The sequence below is a fragment of the Thermobia domestica genome, chromosome 1 (genome assembly GCF_964235325.1).
Source record: "Thermobia domestica chromosome 1, izTheDome1.hap1.1, whole genome shotgun sequence".
NCBI lineage: Eukaryota > Metazoa > Arthropoda > Insecta > Zygentoma > Lepismatidae > Thermobia > Thermobia domestica.
This window is the reverse complement of record NC_137454.1, coordinates 208,807,215-208,833,506: the sequence shown is the minus strand read 5'-3', so window position 1 is coordinate 208,833,506 and position 26,292 is coordinate 208,807,215. Positions and strand designations below refer to the sequence as shown.

The 26,292-nt window shown below is 34.2% G+C and overlaps 1 protein-coding gene across 1 annotated transcript in view; it reads right to left on the bottom strand.

Annotated features, from left to right (window-relative positions):
- Nucleotides 1-682: 682 nt before the first annotated feature.
- Nucleotides 683-26,292, bottom strand: part of Efa6 (Exchange factor for Arf 6) — a 284,205-nt gene continuing 258,595 nt past the window's right edge. The window contains exon 12 of the mRNA XM_081769263.1: nucleotides 683-7,379. Within this exon, the coding sequence (XP_081625389.1) occupies nucleotides 7,364-7,379 (16 nt within the window). The 3' untranslated portion in view covers nucleotides 683-7,363. The remainder of the gene's footprint in view (nucleotides 7,380-26,292) is intronic.

The following is a 26,292-nucleotide window of genomic DNA, read 5'->3' as shown; positions in this document are numbered from 1 at the left end:
AGAAAGAAAAGAAAAGAAAAAAAAAAAATCATGTGTGTGCTTAATCGGGTGCTTTGTCCTATCTGTTGGTGACTCTTGATACTATTTGACTGTACATATATGTCCGTGTAAAAAGGGGCAAAAGATTTGACTAACCCTATTCTTTTCACGCGGTTTTCAATATTAAAACGCCGATTTCTAGAAAATGCAGTGTTGTGACATTCCTTCTTTTTTTTTCCCTTACCCTGCATTTGTCCGCTATACAAATCCACACTGTTGGCTTGGCATAAATGAATTTTTGAACATAGGTATCATTTGAGTTGAACTGAGATTTTATCATTTCGCTTCGATTGAAATATCTATCATAGGAGGGAGTTTAATATTATTGCTTCTAATATTGCTTCCTGTATGAAGAACGAACATTTAACCAGCATCCAATAAACCTAATTATTACTCATGTTCTACTTTAAGAATCAATCTTGAGGGAAACTATAAATTTTCATAAATGCAGTACCTTTCCAAATTCATGCAGTTAATGAATTTTAAGTGCATTGTTTGTTGAACTGAATAGATCACCGAAGAATCAAATTTTACACGTAGTATCAGAGATTTATGCACAAAATCATTGTCAAACATATATACTCCTTAAACAAGTGTATGCATTAGACAAAAATGAAGAAATTCGAAAATATTACAAATCAAAGAATTTTTCTTTTTTTATTAAAACATATTACAAAATATTTTTACATGAAATGTACATATAAACATTTTTAATATCATGTGGTACTATTATGTCATGAAAGAGCTTGTAAACATATTCAAATAACATACAATACACAAATATGCAAATATGTATAAAGCACACTCATTTAAAAATAACATACAGTAGCTTTCTTATAAATGTATAAAAAAACAAATAGTTGCTAAAATCTGGAACTATAACTAAAATGTGTGACAATTTTACTTTCTGTTACAAATAAAACAAGGCATCAATATATTAAAATACTAAAATATATTACACACAATTTCCAACAGTACATTATCCAAGTAGTTCAAATAGAACAGCATTTATTTTCGCAAACCTGTTTTCAGTATTGAATACTTGTTACTTTCTACTAGAAAACAAATTTCAAAAACCCATATGGCATGTCAAGCACATTGTAAAATATTGAAGCAAATCTCAAAACTAACAACCTCATTGATAGCTAAGAATCAATCCTCATAAAGATTTTTAAATATATATGAAAATGTAGTTTATTCTATTCCCAGGGAAGATAAACAGGTAAGTCCTAACACGATAATAATATCTGTTTAGAGACTTTCTTTGTCTTAAACTATAAAATATTATTGTTGATAACAGGAATAATTATAGGAACCTCCAACACGAACGAAGTATGACCAATATATCTGAGTAATATTTTATTCTTGGAAAGCACCTAATTTTCATATTATATATATATATATATATATATATATATATATATATATATGTATTAAAGCATATATTGACTTATGAAAATGAAAAAAAAAAAAAAAAAAAACTCACCACAGCTCTGCAAATTTCTCACTTTATAATGTTCGTATTTATAAAGAATTTTTAAAATTTATAACAAAATATATTTTAATTTTGAAGCTATATGAAATATACTGTGACAGTAACGAAAAAATATATGCTTTGCCTTGATAAATTGAACTCTTACAAGATTGCCTCAGACTATACAGTAGCATAGATACTACGCATACAATATTGATTTCATCTATTAAAGTACCGTTGGTTCTGAGGGAACAGGAAAGAAACTGTCTTGTCCATTGAGAAAAGATGACACTCCAGGCTTTTCCTCATCACAAAAAATCGGTAACCACCTACTCGCTACGTTTGCAGTTTATCAAATGTAAACTCTGCAAGCTGTCAACCTTCACTTTTGTTCTAAATATTCATACTAGTAGCGTATCATTATTACAGCAAGGAGAAAAATCAGAAAATTTGACAACTCTGAGTTTTCTCTTTCTCTCTTTACAAACCCTTCCAACGACTGGTAATGTGAAGAAACTTTGTGATTGCGATTTCAGTGAGAAGTGTTAGTTGAGATGGTCCCGGCTGTATCTGCTACCAAAGGCCTAGAATATTCTTATTACAAGTAATAGACATAATTTTAAAAAGCCATTCTGGTAGATTCTAAATATAAAATCACCTTCGTAAGTGTAACCATTGCCTTAGAGCTATCAACACAAATGCCTACTGAGAAATATAAACTTTAGCACTATTATGTTGTAAAGAAACTACAAACGAAGTTGCTCAAATGCATATACACGAAATGTATATAAAATAAATTTAGTTTTACATAGGTTTAGCTCAAATATGTAGAAGAAATTCGTACAATCAGAATTTTGATGATAATCTTCACGTAGTTCAATAAAAAGCCAATAGATTAAGATTTAAAAATTATATTACTAATCTCTAGCCTTATGGAAGCACACTACCGACAGCATTTTGCAATTTCAAACAATTCTTTTCTCAATGTAATTTATAATATTGCTTTTACTATACATTTTTAATCGCGGATTTTGAAGAAATGAACATACGCTCCGCATTAATCTTACAATATCCATATAAAAGGATACTAAAAAAAATATTGTTGTACTTTTAAGACAGTATTAAGTACACACCAATGATCACAGGAATTGTACTTTTTCTAGATTTATATACACTTCCAACTACATATGAACAAACAAATATTCGCAAAATCCCCACAACCAACGTTTTTCACTTTATTAACGGACTTTTCCAGTTTTATTTAATTTCTCTTTATTCTTTGAGACTCTTGTAATCTACGTAATTATTTCCTCAACGTTTATTCTACTTTCTAAAACTTGTTTTATTCTTACTAACATTATCAATAGCTCTATGCCTTTTAAAAAAAACACAAGCATCTCATATCTAAAGAGAACGATATCTTTATTCGAATTGCGAAAGTTTTGTTATGTGAAGACAAATGTCAACATAGTTTTTTATTCAGAAATAAATGTAAACCAAAAGTAGAAACATTTAGGAATATTCTAGAAATTAGTAGAAAAATAGAAAGTTTTCTAAAATATTGTATCAACTGATTCTCGAGCATATTATAATGTTGTAATGCTCATGTGTTATTTTTCACCCTTGATCAAATTTAGAAAATTTTAAAGAAAATATTAACATTCAATTTATGGTACGTTTTAGGTTCTACTTTATTATTATTATTATTATTATTATTATTATTATTATTATTATTATTATTATTATTATTATTATTTACTTGTTTTAGAATAAAATAGCAGAATTTTATTTGCACAAATTCAAAAGTTGGAATTTTCTCCTTAGATTCTGACTTTCCGTATCAGCATTTCGATAATTTTCACTGAGAATGAATGCAAGCTACTCTGATGGCATTCTAAACGTAACAGTTTGATTTAAGTCTATGCTTTGGGTTGTGATTATTTTCTGAAGTTTAGACGTAATTGAAAAAAATGCTGATTCTGATCTTGGTCTGATTTGTGTTACAACGTGTTAAAAATCATTGAGTCACTAAATAATTCTTAATATATAAGTACGCGACACAATAAAGCAATGTGAACATCCCAATATAACATGCAGATTTAGTTTTTCAGTAGTTACCACGTACACATAGACTGTCTTGGGCTTAAGGTTGTTGTTACTTAAAATCCATGTTCTATCTTCTTGAGAAATATTATTAAGTTTTGTTGGCTAGATTACTCCAAATAAGTAAGCTATTTTACAATCTCAATTGTAACGAAATTCTTCACAGTATTATTGACTTTTTTCACTAATTTCTATAATATATGTGTGTAATATTAAATATATGGAATTATGTAAAATGTATTGTGTAACTTATCACATACTTAGCTCAAAATCTAAACTGAGTATTTTTCGACAATAGGAGCAACATTTTTATCGTTAATCTTGACGAAATATTGACTAATAAAGAAATTTCAACAACAAATAACATTGCAACAGATTATGTGCTTTGTTACTTTAAAATTGGAGGATCAAGGTCACAGATTCAACCTTCCAGCACGCATTATTTTCCTTCTTACTTTTGGGACGTGGCTGTGTTACCAATCTAATATTAACATATTTTACTGGATGTTCAAATTAACTTAGCTGACATAGAAACTTATGAATAGGGCACTATACACATTGTTATGTCTTTAATATCAATTTTTCTCGACATCACAATCATTACATGTAATTTCTGAAACAAGAGGAAACAAATTAGTTGATCGCTTCAAGTATGTTTTATAAATCTTCTTCCTCAATTACTGAACAATTTATAAAACGCTTATAGCCAACATTATCCTGATTTAAGCACATTTCATAATGGGTATAGGCAGTACAATATCGCTGTAATATTTGTTTATGCTCTAAACGCGAATTTGAATATGTTGTGTTATGTTGTGTTGACATTATGCAAAAGAAATAATTTTGATACAGACTTAGCAACCCTGTTCACAACGTTAAGGCGTGCGTAAAGAGCCACAATTTGATTGGTAGTTGTGACCATAACATCGGAGGATGGGGAAGGAGAAAAGAGTTGTTACGGGGATGACCTTGAGACGCCAATTCTAAATTATATATAAGTATTGAACAATTCATTGGGATATATATAACTACAGAATGAGTATTAAGTCTGGAACCAATAGTATTATGTCTTATTACAGGAAATGAACGGTACGGGTTAAAATGAGATGTTTCCTAGGTCACACTGGAAGAGGGAACCTATAGCTTGAGCGTAACTATTACCTTATTTTAACCCATTAACTTTACCATGAAGGATTTTGCAATCTGAAGTATATGCTGTGTGATAATGTGAATCATATCCAGAAGAGGATAGTCACTCATCTGAAACTTTGCATGTTCGGCACAATTAAAAAAAGAAAAAAATGTGGTGGAACGTTTGATGAAGAGGCTGAAAATGGTGACGGACATTAAAGAGATAACATTTTTTGCATTAAGGAAATGTAAATTTGTTAGTTCTTGCACTGGTTCCAGAAATTACAGACACCTTATAGATACTACAGAATTCTATATATGTACAGAATATAATAGTGCTTCAATAACAGATTGAATATATTTTCCTCAATTGATATCAATTAAATTCTTATGTGAATGCTTTAGCACAAGTCACAACCATAATTCATTAACTATAACTTTAGAAAGAGAAGAGAGAGAATAGTTTCCTATCTGAACAGATATATTACAGAATTCAAAATTATATTTAATTTAATCTGGTAAGATCTTACGAATATTAGAGGACATATAGTTGAAATAAAAGAATAATTCAAAGATTACTACCTGTTTTTAACAAATTGTACATACTTTTTGTTATGTACGTATCAAACGAAAAACAACTGGATATGATTAGCTCTAAATTAACATATATTTTCTTTAGATATATTTTACATGAAAGCAATATCAATGAAAAAAACAACAAAAAATTAAAGACAAACTACAAATCGAAATTGGAAGAAATGTTCACCGAAAATACAATAATATAGTTTCAACACTGTTCTTTGCAAAAGTAATTGTAATTAGAAAAAGAAATCCACATTTTACCTTTAAAATAAATCAACATGGAAACCAATTTCCTATGGCACTTCCAAAATATTAAAGCGAAAATGTGAAAAATAAACCAATCATTATTTATCTTCCTAAAGAGTTCCTGCTATGTTGTTCGATGTAAGTTAAACTTTTATGTGGCATACTTCCAAAGATTCGCTTTTAAATTTAAAAAAAATCTAATAAATAATTCTTCCTTTTATGAGACCACCTCGAATTTCGTAGGGTAAAAGATTATTTTGACCTACTTTGATAAGTCTGTAAAATCTTCATGAAACCCAATCTCAAATAATTTAACAATGTAAAGGATCATAAATATTCCAAATGACGTTACTGATGCCTTTTCTCTACAATCTTTTCGAAAGCGTATGATCTACACTAAAGACAATTTTGCATCTATAAAATGTATAACGAAGATTCATTTATGAAACACGCACAAAACACTTGAGTTTTCTCTGACACTTATCAGACAGTAATAGTAATAAAATAAAACTGTTGTTGAAACAGAGAACACATGATTTCCATCCCATTTATAGAGTATAGCTAACAGGTAATACAATACTTGGTAAAACTTACATCATTGGTTGGTTTTTTAAGACCGGAGCAGTAACTTTTCAGGTGATAAATTCAGAAGATCTTTATAAATTCTTTAGTGCTGTAGAAGGCAAGTACATGTATTACAATTCTCGTGACTATACATATAATAAAAAGAGCTACAGTAGTTGCTGTCACTAGTTGTTTCCGATTGATAAATAAAAAATTAAAAATCTACAGAACCGACTATACATATAATTAATTACTAATATCATAGAGCCCTTGTACTAATATCATAAAGCTTTTGATTAAAGAGTTATAAACAAAATTATGAAAATGCGTAAGCAAATGAAATTCGCAATTGCAGTACAATAACAGTAATTATGAGACTTTATATAATAATAATTATAATAATCTAGCTAGCCTCTTATCAGGGTTTACAATCAAACCTGGAAACAAATCAGATAATAATTTATAGCCCTCCCAGGAAGCAATACTGCTAAAAGGAAACGTGCTCTCTGCAAACTATTTAATTTTTTTCAAAACAGGTGGACCAAATAAATGGGAATTGCAGTGAGAGAATTTTTCTTCTGACGAATTATGCGTGCAACATGACAACTAGTCAAAACGATACTTAGAAAGCTTAAGTACTGAGAATGACCTACAACATAAGAACTCATTAAATTCACTATTCTGTCTGATTTATTCAGGGCTTCATCTAATATAACTACAGCTCTTTATACATGAATAACAAAATTATGCTAATGAAGATAAATAGATTACAAGCAACCGAAGGATATTTATACTAATAGTTGTTTTATGCTTTACCATTTTCACATGGCACAACAAAATGGAACTCAAATGGATGGTCTTTTTATATATATATATTTTTAGAATTTTAAATAAGAAATAATAATGAGTACAAGACATTTGAAAGAAGTTCACTGGAAGAAAAAAATAACAGTCATGGATATGAGGAAGAAAAATAATAGTAACAAAAATAATGAATTCAAATTTTCAATTGTAAATGGCAATTTCTTCGATGATTTGGCATACTTAACCTCATTTCTATTTACATAATAACAAATATACAAAATAAATACACAGATAAATACACTCATTCAAACCTTGTTAACATTTAAGTATACTCTTAAATAAAACGGTCCAATGCATCGCTACAAGGTGTTCAGTTGAATTTCTCGAAATTCCCTCGTTTTACTATTTTATGCTTAAGGATCACTTTTTCTTCTTCCTATGTAAAAAAGAAAGGAATATATTCGTTTTAGATGATTTATAAATTATATGTAACCAGTTGAAAAAAAAGTTTTTTTTTTAAAAAAAAAAAAAAAGAACAAAAACACGTGTTTAAAACACGAAAAAGATGTTTAAAATGTTTTAAACATGTTTTAAGACACACACGAAAAAAAAAAAGTTTTAAACATTTTCAACAGTTTAAAACATGATTTTAAACATACATTTCAAAATCGTGTAATAACTTATTTGTTAAGATTTCTTGCTCTTTACTAGCAACCAGTGATGTTATTCTAATTTTTTAACAACCGGTTCTGTATATATATATACATACATATCATTTATATATGCATATGTGACGAAATTAGATACTACTGCAAATATCTAGAAAACAAATTACCCAACATAGATGGTTGTCAAAAAGTATTGGAAAGACCTTAATCCAGCAATGAATCGGCAAGTGTTAATAATATGTATGCGTTTCAAATATAAATAACCCTCATCATTACATTCGTGTGATCCCAGTTCTCATTCTTGATATCTGAGCATTTGAGATTAAGAAATAAATCGCTTATACTTTGTTCTACGGAATCATATGTTTAAGCCTGTAGCTGAGAGAATTTTTAGAAACAAAGATAGTTAAACTAAAATTTACTGCTCCTGGGTATAACTGAGTAGAATTTACTGTTATGTCTGGTTATAAGAAACGGTTCTGCGAACTCGAAATATTTAACAACCGGCTGAATAGCACCACTGCTTGCAACCGACCTTTTCATTTATTTTATCCTGGTTAAGACTACACTGTGTTCGGTACAGAATATTTCAGTATAGATTAGTAATTCTCAACTTATTTCATATCACGACCCCCTTTTATTACACTCTCTTTACAGTAACTCTCATAAGTACTTTCTTAGTTGTAAGCTTTTTAGGTAGATTTTAAAATGTACATACTATGGAGATTTCACACACTATCAACATACATGATGAAATAAAAGTTCTCACCACCCTTGTGAGTTGAGAACGGGTTGAGGGAGAATGATGAAACTTGAAAGTGGTCTGACACATCAGATGGTGCTATCAAGCATTATGGCGGCCATCTTTGATTGCAATTTGAAATTTCACATACAAAGGGAGTCATTTTACATGTGTTAAGGCTAGAACTTTACCAAGAATACGCTTGTGCGGTTATTTTAGTCCTAAGACAAGTCATTTCGAGGTTACTGTTTCTGAACGTTCCCTAGTTATGCCCTTAGGGGCTAAACTCACGTTTTGTGGAGGCAGGTGAGATTTTAGTTGCAAAATTTGATTACTATTTCAGAACACTGATGCTAATAAAATTATTTTAAAATAATAAATTTTCGAAAAGTAATATTTGAAGCACACTCCACGTTGTGTTAACTTTAGATTGTTTTCTGCAAGCCTATGTAATTGGTTGCTTTTTTCCAAGTCAATAATTTATTGAAGAAAAGTAATATTTGGGCGTTCAGAGCACAATGGATTCAAGACCATTTTCAATAAGGTTCAGTTTTGCTTCTTTTTCTATTCATGAATTCTATCTCAAAACATAATATCTTCGCAGTCAGGAGTCCGAAAAACATGTAACTAAAACCACGTGAAATGGCGGAGGATAGTTTCATATGACAGCCGCCAGACAGGGGCATCAGTGGGGCAGAAGAGCAGCCACCCCAACCCCACCCTGAATCTCAGATTTTGGGGACAGTAAGGCAGTTTTAGAAATCTTTTGATAAGCAGAGTCCAACAAAACAAGCTTGAGGTCCTTACACTGACCTCATACGGAGAACATATAAGATGATTAAAACTGGAAAGTTGCTTAGGCCCAATTTCTAGAATTTTAAGCGGACACGAAACTCGAAAGTAGATCCAACTTTGAAATCCTAGGCCAAAAAATATACAAGAGAGCAATTTAGGCCTATAGTTCCTTACGGTCAATAGAAATGATTATCAAAGTCCGTATTTGTTCGGTATGAGGACTTCAAATTTTTTTCTGTGGACTTTGCTCAGCAAAGGATTTCTAAATCTGCATTACTGCTCCCAACATCTGAAATTCAGGCTAGGGGGCAGATGACCTCTAAATGGACGCCCCTCTCTAGTGGCAATCATATAAAACTCTAAATTGCACCTTGTCACCTAGTTTTTCTTTCTTTCATTTCGGATTCTTTCTTTCTCTAAAGTATGTATGTATGGAGACTGAGAACCAACATATACTGTATCAACGAATGCCTGCGATATTTCAGAAGCACAATTTAGCAAAGAACCCTTTGTTTGTTTTCTGAATACAATACAAAAACTTGTTTTCATGATAATTCTTTTATTTATTTTTTAATATCAGTTCTGTAAGTAGTCCAACCTTCGACTACGACACTTTCTTCAAATTAACTGATAAGCATTTAAACAATATAATAAACGTTAAAAACAAGGAGGAAAAGAAACAAAATAAATTGTAGATCACCACAAAATAAATTGTAGCTGCGAGAAATCAAACATTTACATGAGAAGGAAGTAGTATTTTGAATGATAAGCACTTTTTGACCATTTTCTTTCTCTGGCAGATTTTCTTACAAAAATAAAATAAACATATTTTTAAGACTTGTTGTAAACATATGTTTAAAACAAGTCTTAAAAAATACACATGTTTAAAACAAAATGTTTAAAACGTATATAAAATTTGTTTTAAACAAAACAACCCTGTATGTAATTAATATTGATAGTTCAATACACAATCGTGAACAAAACTTAACAATACCGGCCAATTCGACTGCAAACACACTATCAATCGCTCCACCATCGATTGAATGCTATGACGAAATAAGTAAGGACTTTGCGAAGCAAAAGAAGTATTGAACCGCACGTTAAAACACCCGGTCATCAGGGAATTTCTTTGTCAAGAAGGGGTAAAGTATGTCCTCTGGTTTTGTATTTTTAATATAGCTATAATCAGTGTGCGAATTAGATAATCTATATTGGGGGGATAAAATTAGGCCAAAGGACATAGTCTGAAGGTTCAAATTTCAAAATGAGACAATAAATGCCTTACCCCCCATATATATATATATATATATATATATATATAATGTGTGTGTGTGTGTGTGTGACATCTGTAATAAATAAGAGATTTATTAATTTAATAAATCTACCGACAATAACTATGCACATATATATTGTCTGACATACACACACCCCACTAAACCTTTCTGAACGTGTTTTAATGTTGTACTCACTCTTGTCCCCGTAGCTCTCTAAGGTTTATTTAGTTAATAATTTGGCTCGAGCGATAGCCATGATCACAAGCATATGTTATTTTTTCCACTCGTATTGAAAGCTTCCACTTTGCATTAATACAAAGAGGTTGCGAAAAGAAACCTACTTCAGTCTTGTGAAAACCACTAAAATTATCAAACTGGACATTTTTTTTTTTTTTTTAAAGAAAATCTAGATATTAGCCTATCAAATAAGAAATGGATTGTTGCTGGTCCCGATTTCTCACATCAAGGTCAAATCGAAGGCCAAATATTTAAAATCTCTCAATTCAAATTTCGAGCCTGTGCTTCTACTTCCCCCTAAAGCTGTGCTCATCACGACTTTTTTTCTCCAAATATCGATTCCGTGATGGGCACGGAAAGTCAACTCTTAAAAATTACTTTACTGTTAGGTTGAAGATGAGTTAATTCACTATGGGCTACGTTATTCAAATAAAGTAAAACATTACACTAAATTTTTTCAGACAACATTAATTGCGTGGACAGCAAACTGTACAGCGAAAAGATGGAAAAATGAAGGGTTAACTTTAAAAAAAACCCGCTCCAGTTGAAATGCTTATACAGACACGGACAATGACACGGAGAACCAGTCGTATTAATAAATAATGAAACAAATCTTGAATTATTCGCTTATTCACCTAAAAATCACCTTCATTAACATGTCTGCTCACTAGGAGCGTATCCCCCAGCGTGTATGTTAACATATACTTACGAGAGAATACCTATATCTCAGATTTTGAGTACAGTTTCAAAAGTTCATTTCCGTAAACTGTAAAAGCAGTGATTACTATGCTAATTATCACAAATTAAATGCAACTTTTGAGTTGCATACACACAACCTACTAGGGAATGAAGACCATCTGCTAACAAAGAGTACATTGGAAAATGAAATAACATGTTATAACAAAAATTAAAATAAGATGATAATCGATACAAATATAGAGGATGAATATCCGAATATCCGAACTTCGCCAAGTATGGTAGAAGAAGGTATTTGTTTACTTCTTCTTGGCCAACCGCTAAGAACATTTATAAATCTATATGTGGCTTTGTTATACGCAATTAGTACATTCAAATTCACAAACGATGACGAACTGAAGGGTACGAAGGTACAGTTGCAAGTAACAACCGTAGTCATAATAATATAGTTCTACTAAACAACGTTGAAAATAGTGGGTTATTAGGTGGTAAGTAGAAATGACCAAAACTGAACAGTTTACATCGATCATTTCGAAATACAGCTAGAAGATTAAATTTACAAGAAATAACAAAAATCAGTGAAATTTGGAGTTATACTAAGTATAGTTTGAGGGGGAAAGCGAGCATCCCCGGTGGGGATACTTCAGCTGACTTCTTTGGGGGGGGGGGAACAAAATGTGATTGAGGGGGAAAATCCCCCTCATCCCCCCCGGTAATTCGCACCCTGGCTATAATAAGAGAAAGGATATGCAGAGAAGTCGCACTGAGGCTGATTTATTTGATATCATCTCGGTATTCACGGTAGTATCACACGACATAATCAGTAAGAACGCCAGTTACCTTTCCTTAGTGGGATGTTCAAAATAAAAGAGGGCGTGCATCTAGAATAATGATATACATTTTTACACAAGCTCACTGGAAACAATATTTTTACGCCCAGGGGTGTGTGTAAAGGAAATTTGGAGGAGTGTTAGGGATGTGCAGAATTTTCCCTGAACTAATTTTTACAACAGAAGTTGAAAAAAAAAAAAAAAAAAAACTACTGCAGCATTAAATTCAGAAAATATTTGCTTATGCCCGGAAACTTAATACAAACTATTCATTTACTTGTTAGGGAGAGGCCATACCCTCCCTTGTGGAGTCCATGGATGTACCTGTATTGCAATATGTTGTTGTATATATTTGACAAGGAAAGTAGCAGAGTCATCTTAACGGTACCATAACCACTTGGCCGGGGCTTCGCGAGCAGAATGGTATGTATCAATTACATGTCTTAGAAGCAAAATTTAGTCATAGGGACCTTAACACACTTGTTTGCTCTGGGGCCTAACATGCTGTTAAAATGGCACTAGAGAGTAATTAGACTGGACAGTAGAGTAGACGGCACTAGCGCGGGGTGAGCGTAAGCACCTAAAGAAGGGAACTTTTTTTTCATCACGATAGGATACTACGGGCTGATACCCCGTATGTCCGAAATCGCTAACCATCAGAAAGAACAGGGAAACAGCCGGTTTGCACGATCTGATAACAACAAGGCGAGGATTAGGATATATAAGGACTGGAACCTGGAATGTCTGAGGATTAACAGGAAAAGAACAAGAACTAACAGCGGAAGCAAAGGAGCATAAAATGAAAATTCCAGGAATAACCGAAACCAAAAAGAAAGGACAAGGTATAGAAAACAGAAAATGGGTTCACTTTATTTTACTCAAGAGTATCAAAATTCGAATGGGCAAGGAGAGGAGTAGGTTGTATAGTACAAGAGAACATTATCAACAGAATTTGTGAACGAAAATATATGACACATAATTATATTAGATGGGGAAGAAAACAGATGACAAAAAATAGTTATAGGGTACGGACAAAATGAAGATGTCCGAGTAGAACAGAAAGAAGAATTTTGGGACACATTACAACACACAATAAAAAAATGAAATGAAATCTTTAAGTTTAACGTCCTACAGTTATGCCGGTTAGGCTAAAGGAGACGGTGATAATGAGTGAAATGGTGGAATGAAGAAAGTGGGAGGAAACGGGAGAACCCCGAGAAAACCCACAAGCACGGTGTTTGTCCACCACAAAGTCCACACGGCGCGAACTGGGGTCGAACCACGGATCCCAAGCGCCGGAGGTGAACGCTCTACCACTGAGCCACCACGCCCCCTACAACACACAATAAACGACAGCAACATAACAATAGTAAATTGAGGTATATATGAATTATAATGGGCTACTAGGGCAATATGGTGAAACAATACAAAACGACAACAGAACAAGAATCTTAGTTTTGCGTCGAAAACAATCTAGTAATAACAAATACAAAATTTAAACACAAGACTATCCATCTAATACAAGAACCATCAGAGAAAGAAAAGTCTATAATAGATTACATATTAGTACCTAGAGAAATTTGGAAAGAAATCAAGGATGTAAGAATCATGAGAGGACAATAGGGAGTGATCATTATCTTTTAGCGATAGAATTAATAGTTATTAGAGAAGGTACAAAAAAACCAGTCACTAGAAAAAGGAAAGTAACAGAGAAAATAAAGATTAAGAAGTTGTCAAAAGGCGGCTCTAGAAAAAACACACACAAGAAACAGAAGAAGTGTTCAAAAGATTACAACAAGAGGAAGAAATATAGGACGTAGAAGAACTTTCGAAACAGTTTGAAAGAACAATCATAAAGAACGCAGGGTGTGTGTAAAGGAAATTTGGAGGAGTGTTAGGGGTGTTGGGGGGTGTAGAATACTTCCTGGACATTATATCTATTTTTACAACAGAAGTTGTGTTAAAAAAAAAACACCCACTGCAGCATTAAATTCAGAAAATATTTGCTTGCGCCCAGAAACTTGGTACCATAGTCACTTGGCCGGGGCCTCGCGAGCAGAATGGCATGTATCAATTACACGTCTTAGAAGTAAAATTTAGTCATAGGGACCACAACACACTTGTTTGCTCTGGGACCTAATATGCTGTTAAAACGGCACTAGAGAGTAGATTAGACTGGACAGTGCAGTAGACGGCACTAGCGCAGGGACCGATTGAGAGCAATCGGTCCAATCGGATTAGGGCCGGCTCTGTTGCACACATACGGCAGTTGTATCTCCTCCAGTGTCAAAGAGAAATGGATATATCGTAGCAGCTTACTCGCGTGTGTTTGTTCTACGACTTCAAAGTGGATCTGTCAGCTGTCGCATCAAGTCGCCGCATACGCCAGGCATTTGAAGAAGAACTTTGTGAACGAACGCACTGCCAGGAATTCGTTCCAGAAATTCCGTTCGGGAGAAGTGAGCCTTTCGGATGGACCTCGCAGTGGACGACCACATGGTTGGATGATAAAACCCTGAAAGCAGTCATCAAGGAGGACAGTAGTCTAACATGTGATGAACTTGCAGAAAGGTTCCATGGTTCCGCTGAAACAGTCAGACTGCACCGGCATGGGATAGGGAAGTCATACAAGTTAGTAATGGGCAAACTACGGCCTGCTGAAAGGTTGTATCAAGCCTGCGACATGATTTCTAACCTTCGGAATTAGAATTAAGGAAAATCATCTTTGGAACAGGAAGTCTATTAGATGAGCATTTACCTTTATTTATGAGATCAGTGCATCCCAATTTGAACAATATCATGAGAAACTTTTAGAAATATAGTCATAATTTAATTAATCACATGATCCTTCATAAGCTTTAAAAAACTATAGGATTTGGTACACTTCCGGTTACAAAGACCTATAATGCCTTCTAGCGACTAAAAAAATGAAATGAAATTAAGTTTTACGTCCCACGGTTATGCCGGCTAGGCTAAAGGGGATGGTGATGATGATAAATGGATGACATGGTGGAATGAAGAAAGTGGAAGGAAACGGAAGAACCCCATGAAAACCCACGCACACGGTGTTTGTCCACCACAAAGTTCACTTGGCGCGAGCTGGGATCAAACCAAGGACCCCATGCACCAGAGCTGAACGTTCTACCACTGAGCTACCACGGCCCTTACCCCAGAGACTAAATCCAAAAATGAAGATCCTTACAAATTCCCCTTCAAGTCTGGCTCATTTTCCTTGCATTTTTGCCATAATCAGGGGATGGAAATTGAACGATAATATTGCAGTATGCATATTAAAATTTCGTCATAAATAAACAAAATAGCTACAATACAGGGAACTACATTAATTTTAAGTCAAAAATTCTATACCGTAGATGAGGGCTACTTGGACCCAATTTGTAATAAATTCGTTCTTTCGGTGTATTTTCATCCACGAAAACTTGAAAGTTATTGTCAAAACCCATATTAAGTGGAACTATAGGCTTTATTGTAGATATCGAGGACAGTTTTAGTTACATATATTGAAAACAAAGCACAGACGATTATTGTAAAAAATGGGTCTAAGTAAGACTCGCGTTCGGGCTACTTGAACCCACCCCCATATTTTCCTACAGAAAACCACTGAAATCTGCTCCGAGACTAAGTACGACGTAGGTGTTCCAAGAACAATACCTTTTATTTACTGCAAACCACAAAGAGAACATGTTAAGAGGTACTATCAAATATAATGACTGTAATAGCTGACTACGTTTTCTTCTACAGCTGCACAAGCCCTATCTATATTAGCAGAGAATCTAGTCGTTGACTGGAGGTGCAGTTTCTAAAATAATTTTACCCAATCTCGACTGTTAAGATCGTTTTAGAAAGCAATGACAGTTCTCCCATGCATGGCTAAATAGGACTTCACAATAAATCTGAAATCAAGTTAATTAACGAGGAATCCGAAATCACAAACTTTATCAAGATGACTAGCGAAGGCTAATTATTCTTCAGTGAACACTTTCAGATGGCCCGGATTCTGCCTTGATCTGTTGTTTAATCTTCTTTCTATGGTGGAACGTCTTATGTTGAAGTGAGCTTCTGTTTCTTTATGCGACATATTCCCCGACTGAATTGCTGCTAAACATTCTTCAAGCTGTTATGAAAAATCAGCATATTTTCGACCTCCAGACAATCTTTTACATTGATGTACCATTTTGTACTGGTATCCTTAAGGAAACAATAAAAAGTCCTTACTTGTGTGACACGTGACAACAAACCCATATTTTTCATTCATAAAGATAACAAAGGACGGGATGGGACAAAATATCAATGTTTTCCACGTCATGTGTACATACTTCATAAATAATGCAATTACGCACACATCTTACTATATATGAGAAAGTTTACCATGTCAGTTTCATTAACATATATGTAACTACTTATGTGTTTAGTTAGCATTGGTTCCACTTTCTTGCAAATAATGTCCACACATAAAAGTTTGGCGGTCAATAAATACACTCTTTTCGTCAACGACCTTTCTCGCCAACGCTGCTCCTTCGTAGCCTACCACAGAACTAGTTTCAATGTGTGTACGCTTCACTGGCGGATCCACGGGGAGGGCGACCGCCCCCTCCAAAGGGTGTTTTGAACTTTCAGCATTTATCATTGGGAAATACTAAGCATAGCCGAGTCTATTAAAAATGTGTGGTACTTAATAGTAAATTGTGAATACTTCTCTCCCTAGTTCCTTGGGGCGGTCATCATAAGCCCCAAAGTAGCGAGAATATGATTCATTCGTTGGACGAACAACTGTAATAAGGAGGGTAAGACGGCTCACTCTTTGTACTAAAAATGTGTTATTGTGTCCTAGAAAAAGGATATGAAATGGATTTCGGAATTCCGGATTATAACCTCAATTACCTTTGCCTTTAATAAAGAGAAATATAGAATCTTCAGCGCTCCTTACCGAAAAGCTCTCTGAATCTAAGAGGAGACTTTTCGGTTGGTTGATTGATTGATATGTATTTACGTTGTTTGTCAAATGCGATGCTTTACAGAATGAGAACTAGAGTTTAAAGTTGGATCTGACCCACTGTAGTGCGTTCGATGCTCACTTATCGGGAATTAAACCACAGAACCCCTTCCATCAAAGATCATAGGTACGTTCGCTATCTACTAGATCAACAAAGAGAGACGTGACTTTTGGGGTTCAACACGGAAACATTAGGAAGGGATCAGGGATTTATTGTGACTTCAAATTGCATTCCATCCTTTCTTGAGAAATAACACAAGCTTGTTATTGTAATTCACAAATAAAAGACGAAATCCTGAGTGAGTAACTTCGCACAGGCCAAACCAATTAAACTAGAAACTTGAAATTAGGACAATATATAAGATTTGTTATGTAGGGTATCACTAAGTTTTTTTTTTTAATTCGAAGAAAGGAAGGGAGAATGGGGTGGAAATTACTTTAATAAGATGTTCATCTCTTCGAATCAGTTAAGACTAGAGACTTGAAATTTGGCATTTGGATTTCTCATTTAAAATAATTTGACACATGTTTCAACTTTTTTTTATATTATAGTAAAACGGAGAAAAAAGAGATGGAAAGAAAAAGTGGCGGCGATTGCAAATATTATAATAAGATATCAATATCTAAGAATCTTTGAAGGTTAGAAACATGAAATTTCGTATATGGACTTTCCACTTAAAATAATTCAATTCGTATAGCAGCATTTTTGATATTTTACCTAGAAGGGAAGAAAAGGGGTGGGATTACTATTATTATTATTATTATTATTATTATTATTATTATTATTATTATTATTAGGATGCCATATCTCGGGATCCCTTGCGGTTAGAAACATGAAAGTTGGTAGTTTGATTTTTCACTTAAGATAATTCAACATGTATTTGAACGTTTTTTTTTTTCACTTAACGTAGAAGAGAAGGAAAAAATATAGAGGGTGGTTCATTAAAATGCCTGACGAGGTGTTGGAATTTCGTGACACAGTTTTAGCTCAATCCAATTCTATATGAAAGTCAGAAGGAAGAACACGAAATATTGTGCCACAGTACCACGTATGAGCATTTGCTATATTGTGCAAGGCCGTATGCCGAGCAGATTGGGGATCTGGGAGCGAGCCCCACCTAGACGATGGCTAGTATAATATACCTAAGTAATTTTATTGTTGTTGTAAGCATAACTTTAGTTATATTATGTTTCGTGGACCCCACACAAATATAGAGATTAATTTTGTATTAATTTTTGTAACTGCTGTCCCGCAATTGTTACTCAAAATATAAATGATTAGTGCAAATTGTACACTCTTTCGTTAAAATGAATGATATCGTCAATACAGCATTTTCTTTTGTGCAAGTACTGTGCCAGACAGTGCATCTCATCTGTTGCGGTGACTGTGTGCGCAGTGAATCATGACACCGTCACGCCTCCGAAACGGAAGTACGTATTTAATTTAAATGTACAGAAAATACTCCCAATAAATAAATAAATTAAGAAAAAAAAATACAAGTGGAATCTGGAAATCATTTTCACACCCACCCCGCTCCAGCCCCGTATTCATATGAGTCCCATTCTTGTAAATTAAAATTCTGGTCACCTTGAAGCTACGCTCATCTTCGAGAAAGCGAACCGCCCCTCCCAAACGATCCTTCTGGATCCGCTAGTGGTACGTTTGCATTATGATCCCATCTAATAGATCTAACTCTGAACTCACTTAATATCGCATTGCATATGGTACTTTAAACGAGTTTTTGCTATGGATCCTAGTAGTCCCTTAAGGGTCCAAGTAGCCAACAATTACGGTACATTATTTATATTTTTAATATAGAATGATTTAAAAAAAAAAAAAACGATGGAAGTACGGGAAATATAATTACAAATAGACTACAATGATTAACCATCTGCTCCAAGCGAGATGCTAATTGTTTCACTGCCAATTCGAGTGACTCAAAATATACATTTGTCTGGTTACCTTCCTGGCGAAAACTAAGAAGGAATTTATGAAAAACCCATCGAAATCAGCAGTATAAAAGCAATAATACTTGAAAACACTCCGCTTTTATTTTTTTCTTTCTTTTTGGTATAACATGTGATTTATCCGACCCATCATTTGCATTGGAGGTTGAGAGTAAACTAGTTCCTGTTTCTAAAAGGATTGGAGATCGCAAGGAACAAAGTAAAATGCATTTTCTTGTAAGGTTAGTATTACAAACAAGAAGTAAATAAGCAAAAACCTGAATGAATTTTGCTGCGCATAACGCGAGTAATTTTTTCTTTCCATTTTTCAAGCTGGGCTCTTAAAACTATATCTTTTTTGGAATTTATTTTCTGTAAAGTCTTTCAGCAAGTAGTTCTGTAATTAGTATTCAAAATAAATACACAAACACGATGAGAAGAACCTTTAAACTTATGAAACTTTATAAAAATGTAATGATTTGTTTGTTACTTCTATCTGTGGTGAGTGGGATTCCTGGACTTTGTGGTAGACAAACATTATGAGTGTCGGTGTTCCCGAAGTTCTCTCGTTTCCTCCCACTTTCTCCATTCTACCATTATCACTGTCTCTCTTAGCCTCGGTGCATAATTGTAGATTGTTAAACTAAACAAAAATATTCCACTACTTTCGAATTAGACCCCAGAAAGCTGAATTTTATGGCAATTCTACCCTTTCCAGGGAAGAGAAATTGGAATATTTAAAATGCAAGAATAATGCGATGATTCATTATGTTAAAATATCCTTTACATTTTAAATTAATAGTATTCGACGATTGAAAGAAAGATAGTATTCTTATAACCGCATTCCTTATAAGAATTTCAGCAGCTTATATTTATGTTCTATATTTGCGTTACTTCGCACCAGTCTTGGGAAGTAACGTAACGCAAGTAACGCGTTACTTTTTTTCCTAGTAACGCGTTACATTTTTCCAAAGTAACTGTAACGGTAACGCGTTACAAAGTTTTAAGTAACGTACCTAGTTTGCGTTACTTTTTTCGCGTTACATTTCGGATGAGTAACTACAATATATGTATATTTTTTTCAGAAACGAATATTTCTTTCCTGTAAGTGAATTTCTCAGAATGGAGCATGAACGATGTCAGTCAACGATATATAAAGAAACAGATAAGATCATAGTGCCACTTGCTGTTTCTGGAAGATGAGGACAGTTTCAGGGAAACCACGTGTACTGATTGCAAGCACCTGCAAAATTTTGTCGTAGATTTTGACAGCTCCAAATCAATACATTCAGTGAGTGAACTACTAGTGCGATGATACCGGTAGTCTATTTTACTTTGATTGGTGCTGCTTTTATAAAGATGGAGAACGAAAATATTTTATCGTTCGAACATTTGAAAGAATACCTTTTCCTAAAACCTGAGGATAATGGTCGATAGAATTTAAAAGTAAAGTGGTGCCCCGGCGGGAAATATTTATCAACAGCTAGGGTGCCATAATTAACGATATACAGTAAGGGGTTAATATGAATAAACTGTGTTCTGATGAGTAACCCTACTTTATTCATGTAATGTTGATGGTATCTAACATTAGAGTGACTTTTGATCAGTTTGCGTATCCTCAAGTTCCGTTGATTATAGAGTTTGGAACTACCTTTAAAAGTATATATAGATTTTAAAGTTACTGGCAAAGCTTTGATTCACTCCCAGTTCATGTGTTCTCATTTTATTAGTTGTAGTGTAATGTTTCTCTATATTCTGTATTTTTAATTTTACATAACAACATTGTTATTATTATATAATTAGTTTAGCAGAATTATTATAAAACAACCATTTTCTGTAACTCATAGTGATGGGCACGAGTCGAGCTAAAATTCGACTCGACATGAAACACGACTAGAGTTCACGAGTTTCGACTGGAGTCAAAGGTAATTTTCTCGAGTCGAGTTCCGAATCGATTCACTGTTTTTAGCGTCGAGTTTGATAAATGGCTCGCTCATTTTAACTCGTTTTGAAATCATGGCCTGATTATACTGGAAAGCGAAAGCCATGAGAAATTTAAGCTTAAGCAGTAATACGGAATCCTTTTAGTGTTGCTCACGAGAGGGGACACTGCTCGCATCTCGTCTCGTCTCGATAGCGAGACCACAAGAGATCTTTTATAACAAGTTCAGTTCGGCTCGGCTCAACTGAGCCGATGGCTCAAGCCGGCTCGCTTGGGGTGAGCCATCGGCTTGAGCTGACTTGGTTGGGATGACTCATTTGCTCGGTTCGGCTCAACTGAGCCGAAGGCTCTAGCCGACTCGGTTGAGTGAGCTATTGGCTCGGCTCACTTCTCGGTTCGGGTCAATAGTGAATGAGCTGTGAGCCGAGCAGCTTGAGTCGTTGACAATTCTAAACCCGGGTAGAGCAGTTTTGAAGATATTTGGGCAGTGCCCTATAACTTTTAACAATGTTTGGCTCGAGCCCGAATACTTCAACCCAAACTCAGAAGCTCATGAACAATGTCCTTGACTCCTAGACTTCACGTCTACGAAGGTCGGCAATTAACTAGATTGTTAGTATTCAGATACAAACCGTCTATCTTTCATGTTTATACAGTGCTGTTATAATAAATAATAATAATAGAAGTTGTAGGAGTATCATTGATAATTATATTGTCTATACAAGACATTTGAAGAGAGTATTTGAAACTCGACCCAAATTCGAGTAGAGTTGGAAGAAATTTTTGGAGTCGAGTTCTCGGGTTGAGCTCAAAGTTGTCTGTTTCTAGTCGAATCGAGTTTCAAAGAAAACTCGCTCGTGCCATCCCTACGAGTAATGCAGTATGGGATTTTAGTCAGTGTTACATTATATGGAAATGTTCATATAGCTGTCAAGTAAGAATTTGTTCTTGCGTCTACATAAAGCAATTCGAAACGTGCGATAATAATAATAATAATAATATAATAATAATAATAATAATAATAATAATAGTAATAATAATAATAATAATAATAATAATAGTGGTAGTAATAGTAGTATGGAAAATTGAAGTAATAAGATATTTTTCACATATTCGAAGTTTCGGGGCTAAAAGTAACACGTTACTTTCGAAATAAAGTAACAGTTACTTTTTTTGGGGCAAGTAACACGTTAGTAACGCGTTACATTTTAAGATGTAACGCATTACATGTTTACAAGTAACTTACCCAACACTGCTTCGCACTGACTAATGATCCCACTTGCGCCGATGAAAACAAATAAGAAATTTTGCACGTTCGCATCTTGTTTCATTGCTTTTCTGAGGCAGACCAATATTACAGTAAAATTCACAATCGTATTCATGTTTAAGAGCTATCTTTATTTATTTATTGCACAACTTAATTCAATGCATAACCCTGTATGAATCCAAAATATGACTTCCAACCCTGGAATCATCCGAACTTAACATTGTTTTATCAATTCTTTAATATTCTTTTTCTGCCATGAAGTTACCTTAGACACAATAGTGCAGTATTATAATAATAATAATATCAAAACATGGATTTGCATATATGGAGTAAACCTTTGAAAACAGCTTAAAAAAAAAAAAAAAAAACTAATTCCACGGTTCACTTCCGTCCTCGTTTATGAACCAGCAAGGAAAGAAAAACGCTGAATGAAAAAATAGTCGAACGGTAAGCTGCGCGTAAAATACGAAAATGATAAAAAACCAACATCAGTGGTTCGAACCCTCACAACGACCTCCGATTTATTTATTTATTTTGGTAGGAAAAGTATGGTAAAGGAAGAGGATATTAAAGGATGATGGTATGTCTGAAAAAAAAATCATAATGACTAGGGGCACGAGTTTTTCGCAATAAGAATTTGAAAATTTCGCGTTTCGTTTTACATATTTCGCGTTTTGTCGCATTTTTCAAATAAAGTTTCGCATTTTGTAGCTCTTGTGGAAAAGAATTCCCTGACATTTTTACAACTGTTTATTTTATTCATAGATCACTATAAAAATAAACTATTAATTACCTAAAAAAATATATATACTGAATATTTCACTTGACACGGTCAATTTCACTTATAGAAAATTATATTTTTTAAAAATCAAAGTGAAGGAAAATCAGTAACTAAACTTACTATGAATAGGAAAGTTTTGCTGTCTCCTGAAAACACAGACACAATTACATTTAAGCATTAAACATAAGCATGTTATGTGTTTCCACATTTTATTTCTTCATTTTGTACGTTTATGACTTATCACCGATCCATACTTGAAGAAAGAAAGAAAGAAAGAAAAAAAAGAAGGAAGACACACATATGTAAATGTATTTACAACAAACTTCAATCAATCATCACTTCTGAACTCCCCATCCAGCTTCGATGGTGATAGCTAAAGCCCGGAATTAATTGCAAAATGCCATAACTGCCATTATTGCAATTTTCATAATATTTTCAGGAAAAGTGCAATTTCACAATTTAGAAGCAAATTGTCTAAATTTAGAAGCATTGTCACAAGTTTTCGACCTACTAGGGGATTTAAGTAAGGGCCACACAATAAAATAAAAAAAAAAAAAAAAAAAAAACTCATGTCAAACCAACCAGACTTTGATCCTATTGTATCGAGTACCATCAGGACGATTTTCAATCCATGTTGGATAGAGATATGCTGCCTTATATACCACGTAAGGTGGTATAAGAGGACTATCTGCTGAAGCTGCAAACATTACAGACGTGCTTGCTTTCTATGTATCCATGATGACTTCCAAGTGTTTCATAATCAATTTGAGTCATTCGTAAAAGTTAGCCTCATTATATTTGAAGGCAGAACTACTTGCAGGACTCTCTCCAGATTGTCAAAACATTTATTCAGAACTTCCCAATCGACAGCCGCACGATTTCTTTTTTTTACATTCTCTCCAAACTTGCATGTAAGTTCATGATGCCGACGAAGGAAGAGTTTGCACCATTCAAGTCCGGGGCAATTATTCTTGAATCCCTTTTCGACTCTGCAAATTCTATTTGGGTAGCTCTGAACTAAAAAGGGAACATTCCGATTTGGTGAATTCAATTGCCGAAAATGATTGTTAGCACTGGATTCAGCATCAAAAGAAACAGAAAAAGAGGGTATTTAGTGGCAGACCGTATACAGGGTGGGAGATAAGTGAGGGCAAAGTTCGAAGATGGAACGTAGAAAATGTCTAGAAATGCCATATTAATTTTGAAACGAGAAGAGGGATTGAGATTAAATGTTGGATATGAGGAATGTATGTAGAGCTCCACTGAATAGGCGTAATGTGAATCATGGGGGGCATCTGAAAAGCAACCATGTTGGAATTAGCGCAAGAAGAATATACGAGAAAGGGATCATGTGAGATATGGCTCTTGACGCACACTGTCTACTGAAATTAATAGTGGCCAATACAGTTTGAGACCTCTGCTTAATAGCAGCTGTTATGGAGCATAAGAGTGATTGTGTAGTTGGTACAAAAATGGAGACAACAGTGTGCACATTTGAAAAACGATAAAGAAGGACAATCGAACTCGTCACAGTTGTTTCCGGTACTGAAATTGTAGCAGTAGTCGACAGGTGTCATGAATGCGCCAGGTGCTGTTAGCAAATATCCAGTTTTGTAGAAAACATACCTAATCATTGCTTAGAATCTTCGTACTGTAAACTGGAAGTGAGTGAATGACAGCAAGTTCATGAAGTTGTCCTGCTGTCATATTTTGACGTCAGATGACAGAAAAACGGCGTTTGTTAAATATTTTACGAAATTCATATACCGACGGAAGAAGAACATATCCAACGGTTGTACGCACGTGTGAGTGACGTGCAACCATCGGGAATAAGGAATCGGGTAAGTTCAACATTGTCCGGTTTCTGACCAACTCATCATCATCATTGGTTTTCCATAAATCAACGAGGAGCAGCAGTTTTATCTGCTCTATAAGGCCAGAAAACGTCAGTCATGAACTCTTTCAAGTTGTCCTTGGTCATATTTGTACTTTTACCAGCATATGAACAAATATTTGGTGGTTCGAAACGCTTGTTGGCTGGAAAGTAGCCTAGTTTGTGGTTGTTCCTTATTCACGTCACCTTTACGACAGTATTGCTACATTGTCATAGCGTGGAACGCCTCCTGTTGCAGAGGTGTCAAACTGTATTAGCCACTATTGATTTCAATAGACGGTGTGGGTCAAGAGCCATATGCCCCTTTCCTGTATATTCTTCTTGTGCTAATTCCAACATGACGGCTTTTCAGATGTCCCCTATGATTCACATTACGCCTATTTAGTGGAGCTCTATACATGCATTCCTTATATCTAACATTTGATCTCAATTCTAGTACTAATTTGGATTTAAACGGCATCGCAAGTGTCACTATTCATCTTAGTGAAGTGTATGGAGAAAACATTATGAGCGATGAAATGTTACGGAAATGGGTTAGAGCTTTTAAAGATGGCCGCACGAATGTTTATGATAAGAAACGAAGTGGGCGACCTTCTGTCATTACTGAATACAGGTGTGGAAAGTTGACGAAAAGTGAAAAAGAACGTACGCTTTACGATTTCGTCGTTTTCTGCTACTGCTCATAATGTTTTCTTCATATACTTTACTAATCTTGCGATGAATTTCAGCCGCTTTCACGCCTTTAGCGCTAAGAAAACGAATCACAGCGTGTATTTCTCAACGGGATTCTCAACCGGCGGAGATATTTTAACTACTCTCAAAAAAAGGTAAACACGGTCGAATGTTTTCATAATGCCGTCAGTGACTTAACAGATATAAATTCCAAGTGCGCATGCGAGGGATGCCAATCGCAGCGATGCAGCTGCCGAATTTCGTAACGTTACTTACTAAAAAAAACACGCCCTCGTATATATAAATATATATAAACACAGTGAGTGTAGTAAAGCAGGGTATTATAGACAAGACAACAATAAAATAAAGAATGAATGAATAATAATTAAAAAAGTGTATATAAAAGGCATAGTTTAAAGTATTAGATACCCCATGCTACAAAAATATGTTTCACCACAACTTGCTAAGGAATGAAAGCCGAACAGAAGAGAGATATAAAAGTAAAAGAAAGAAAATAAAGACAGAGGCAAAGTTGCGATTCCCCTATGATAAGTCCAAATATATATAAAAAGGGTATTCTAAAATTGGCGCCC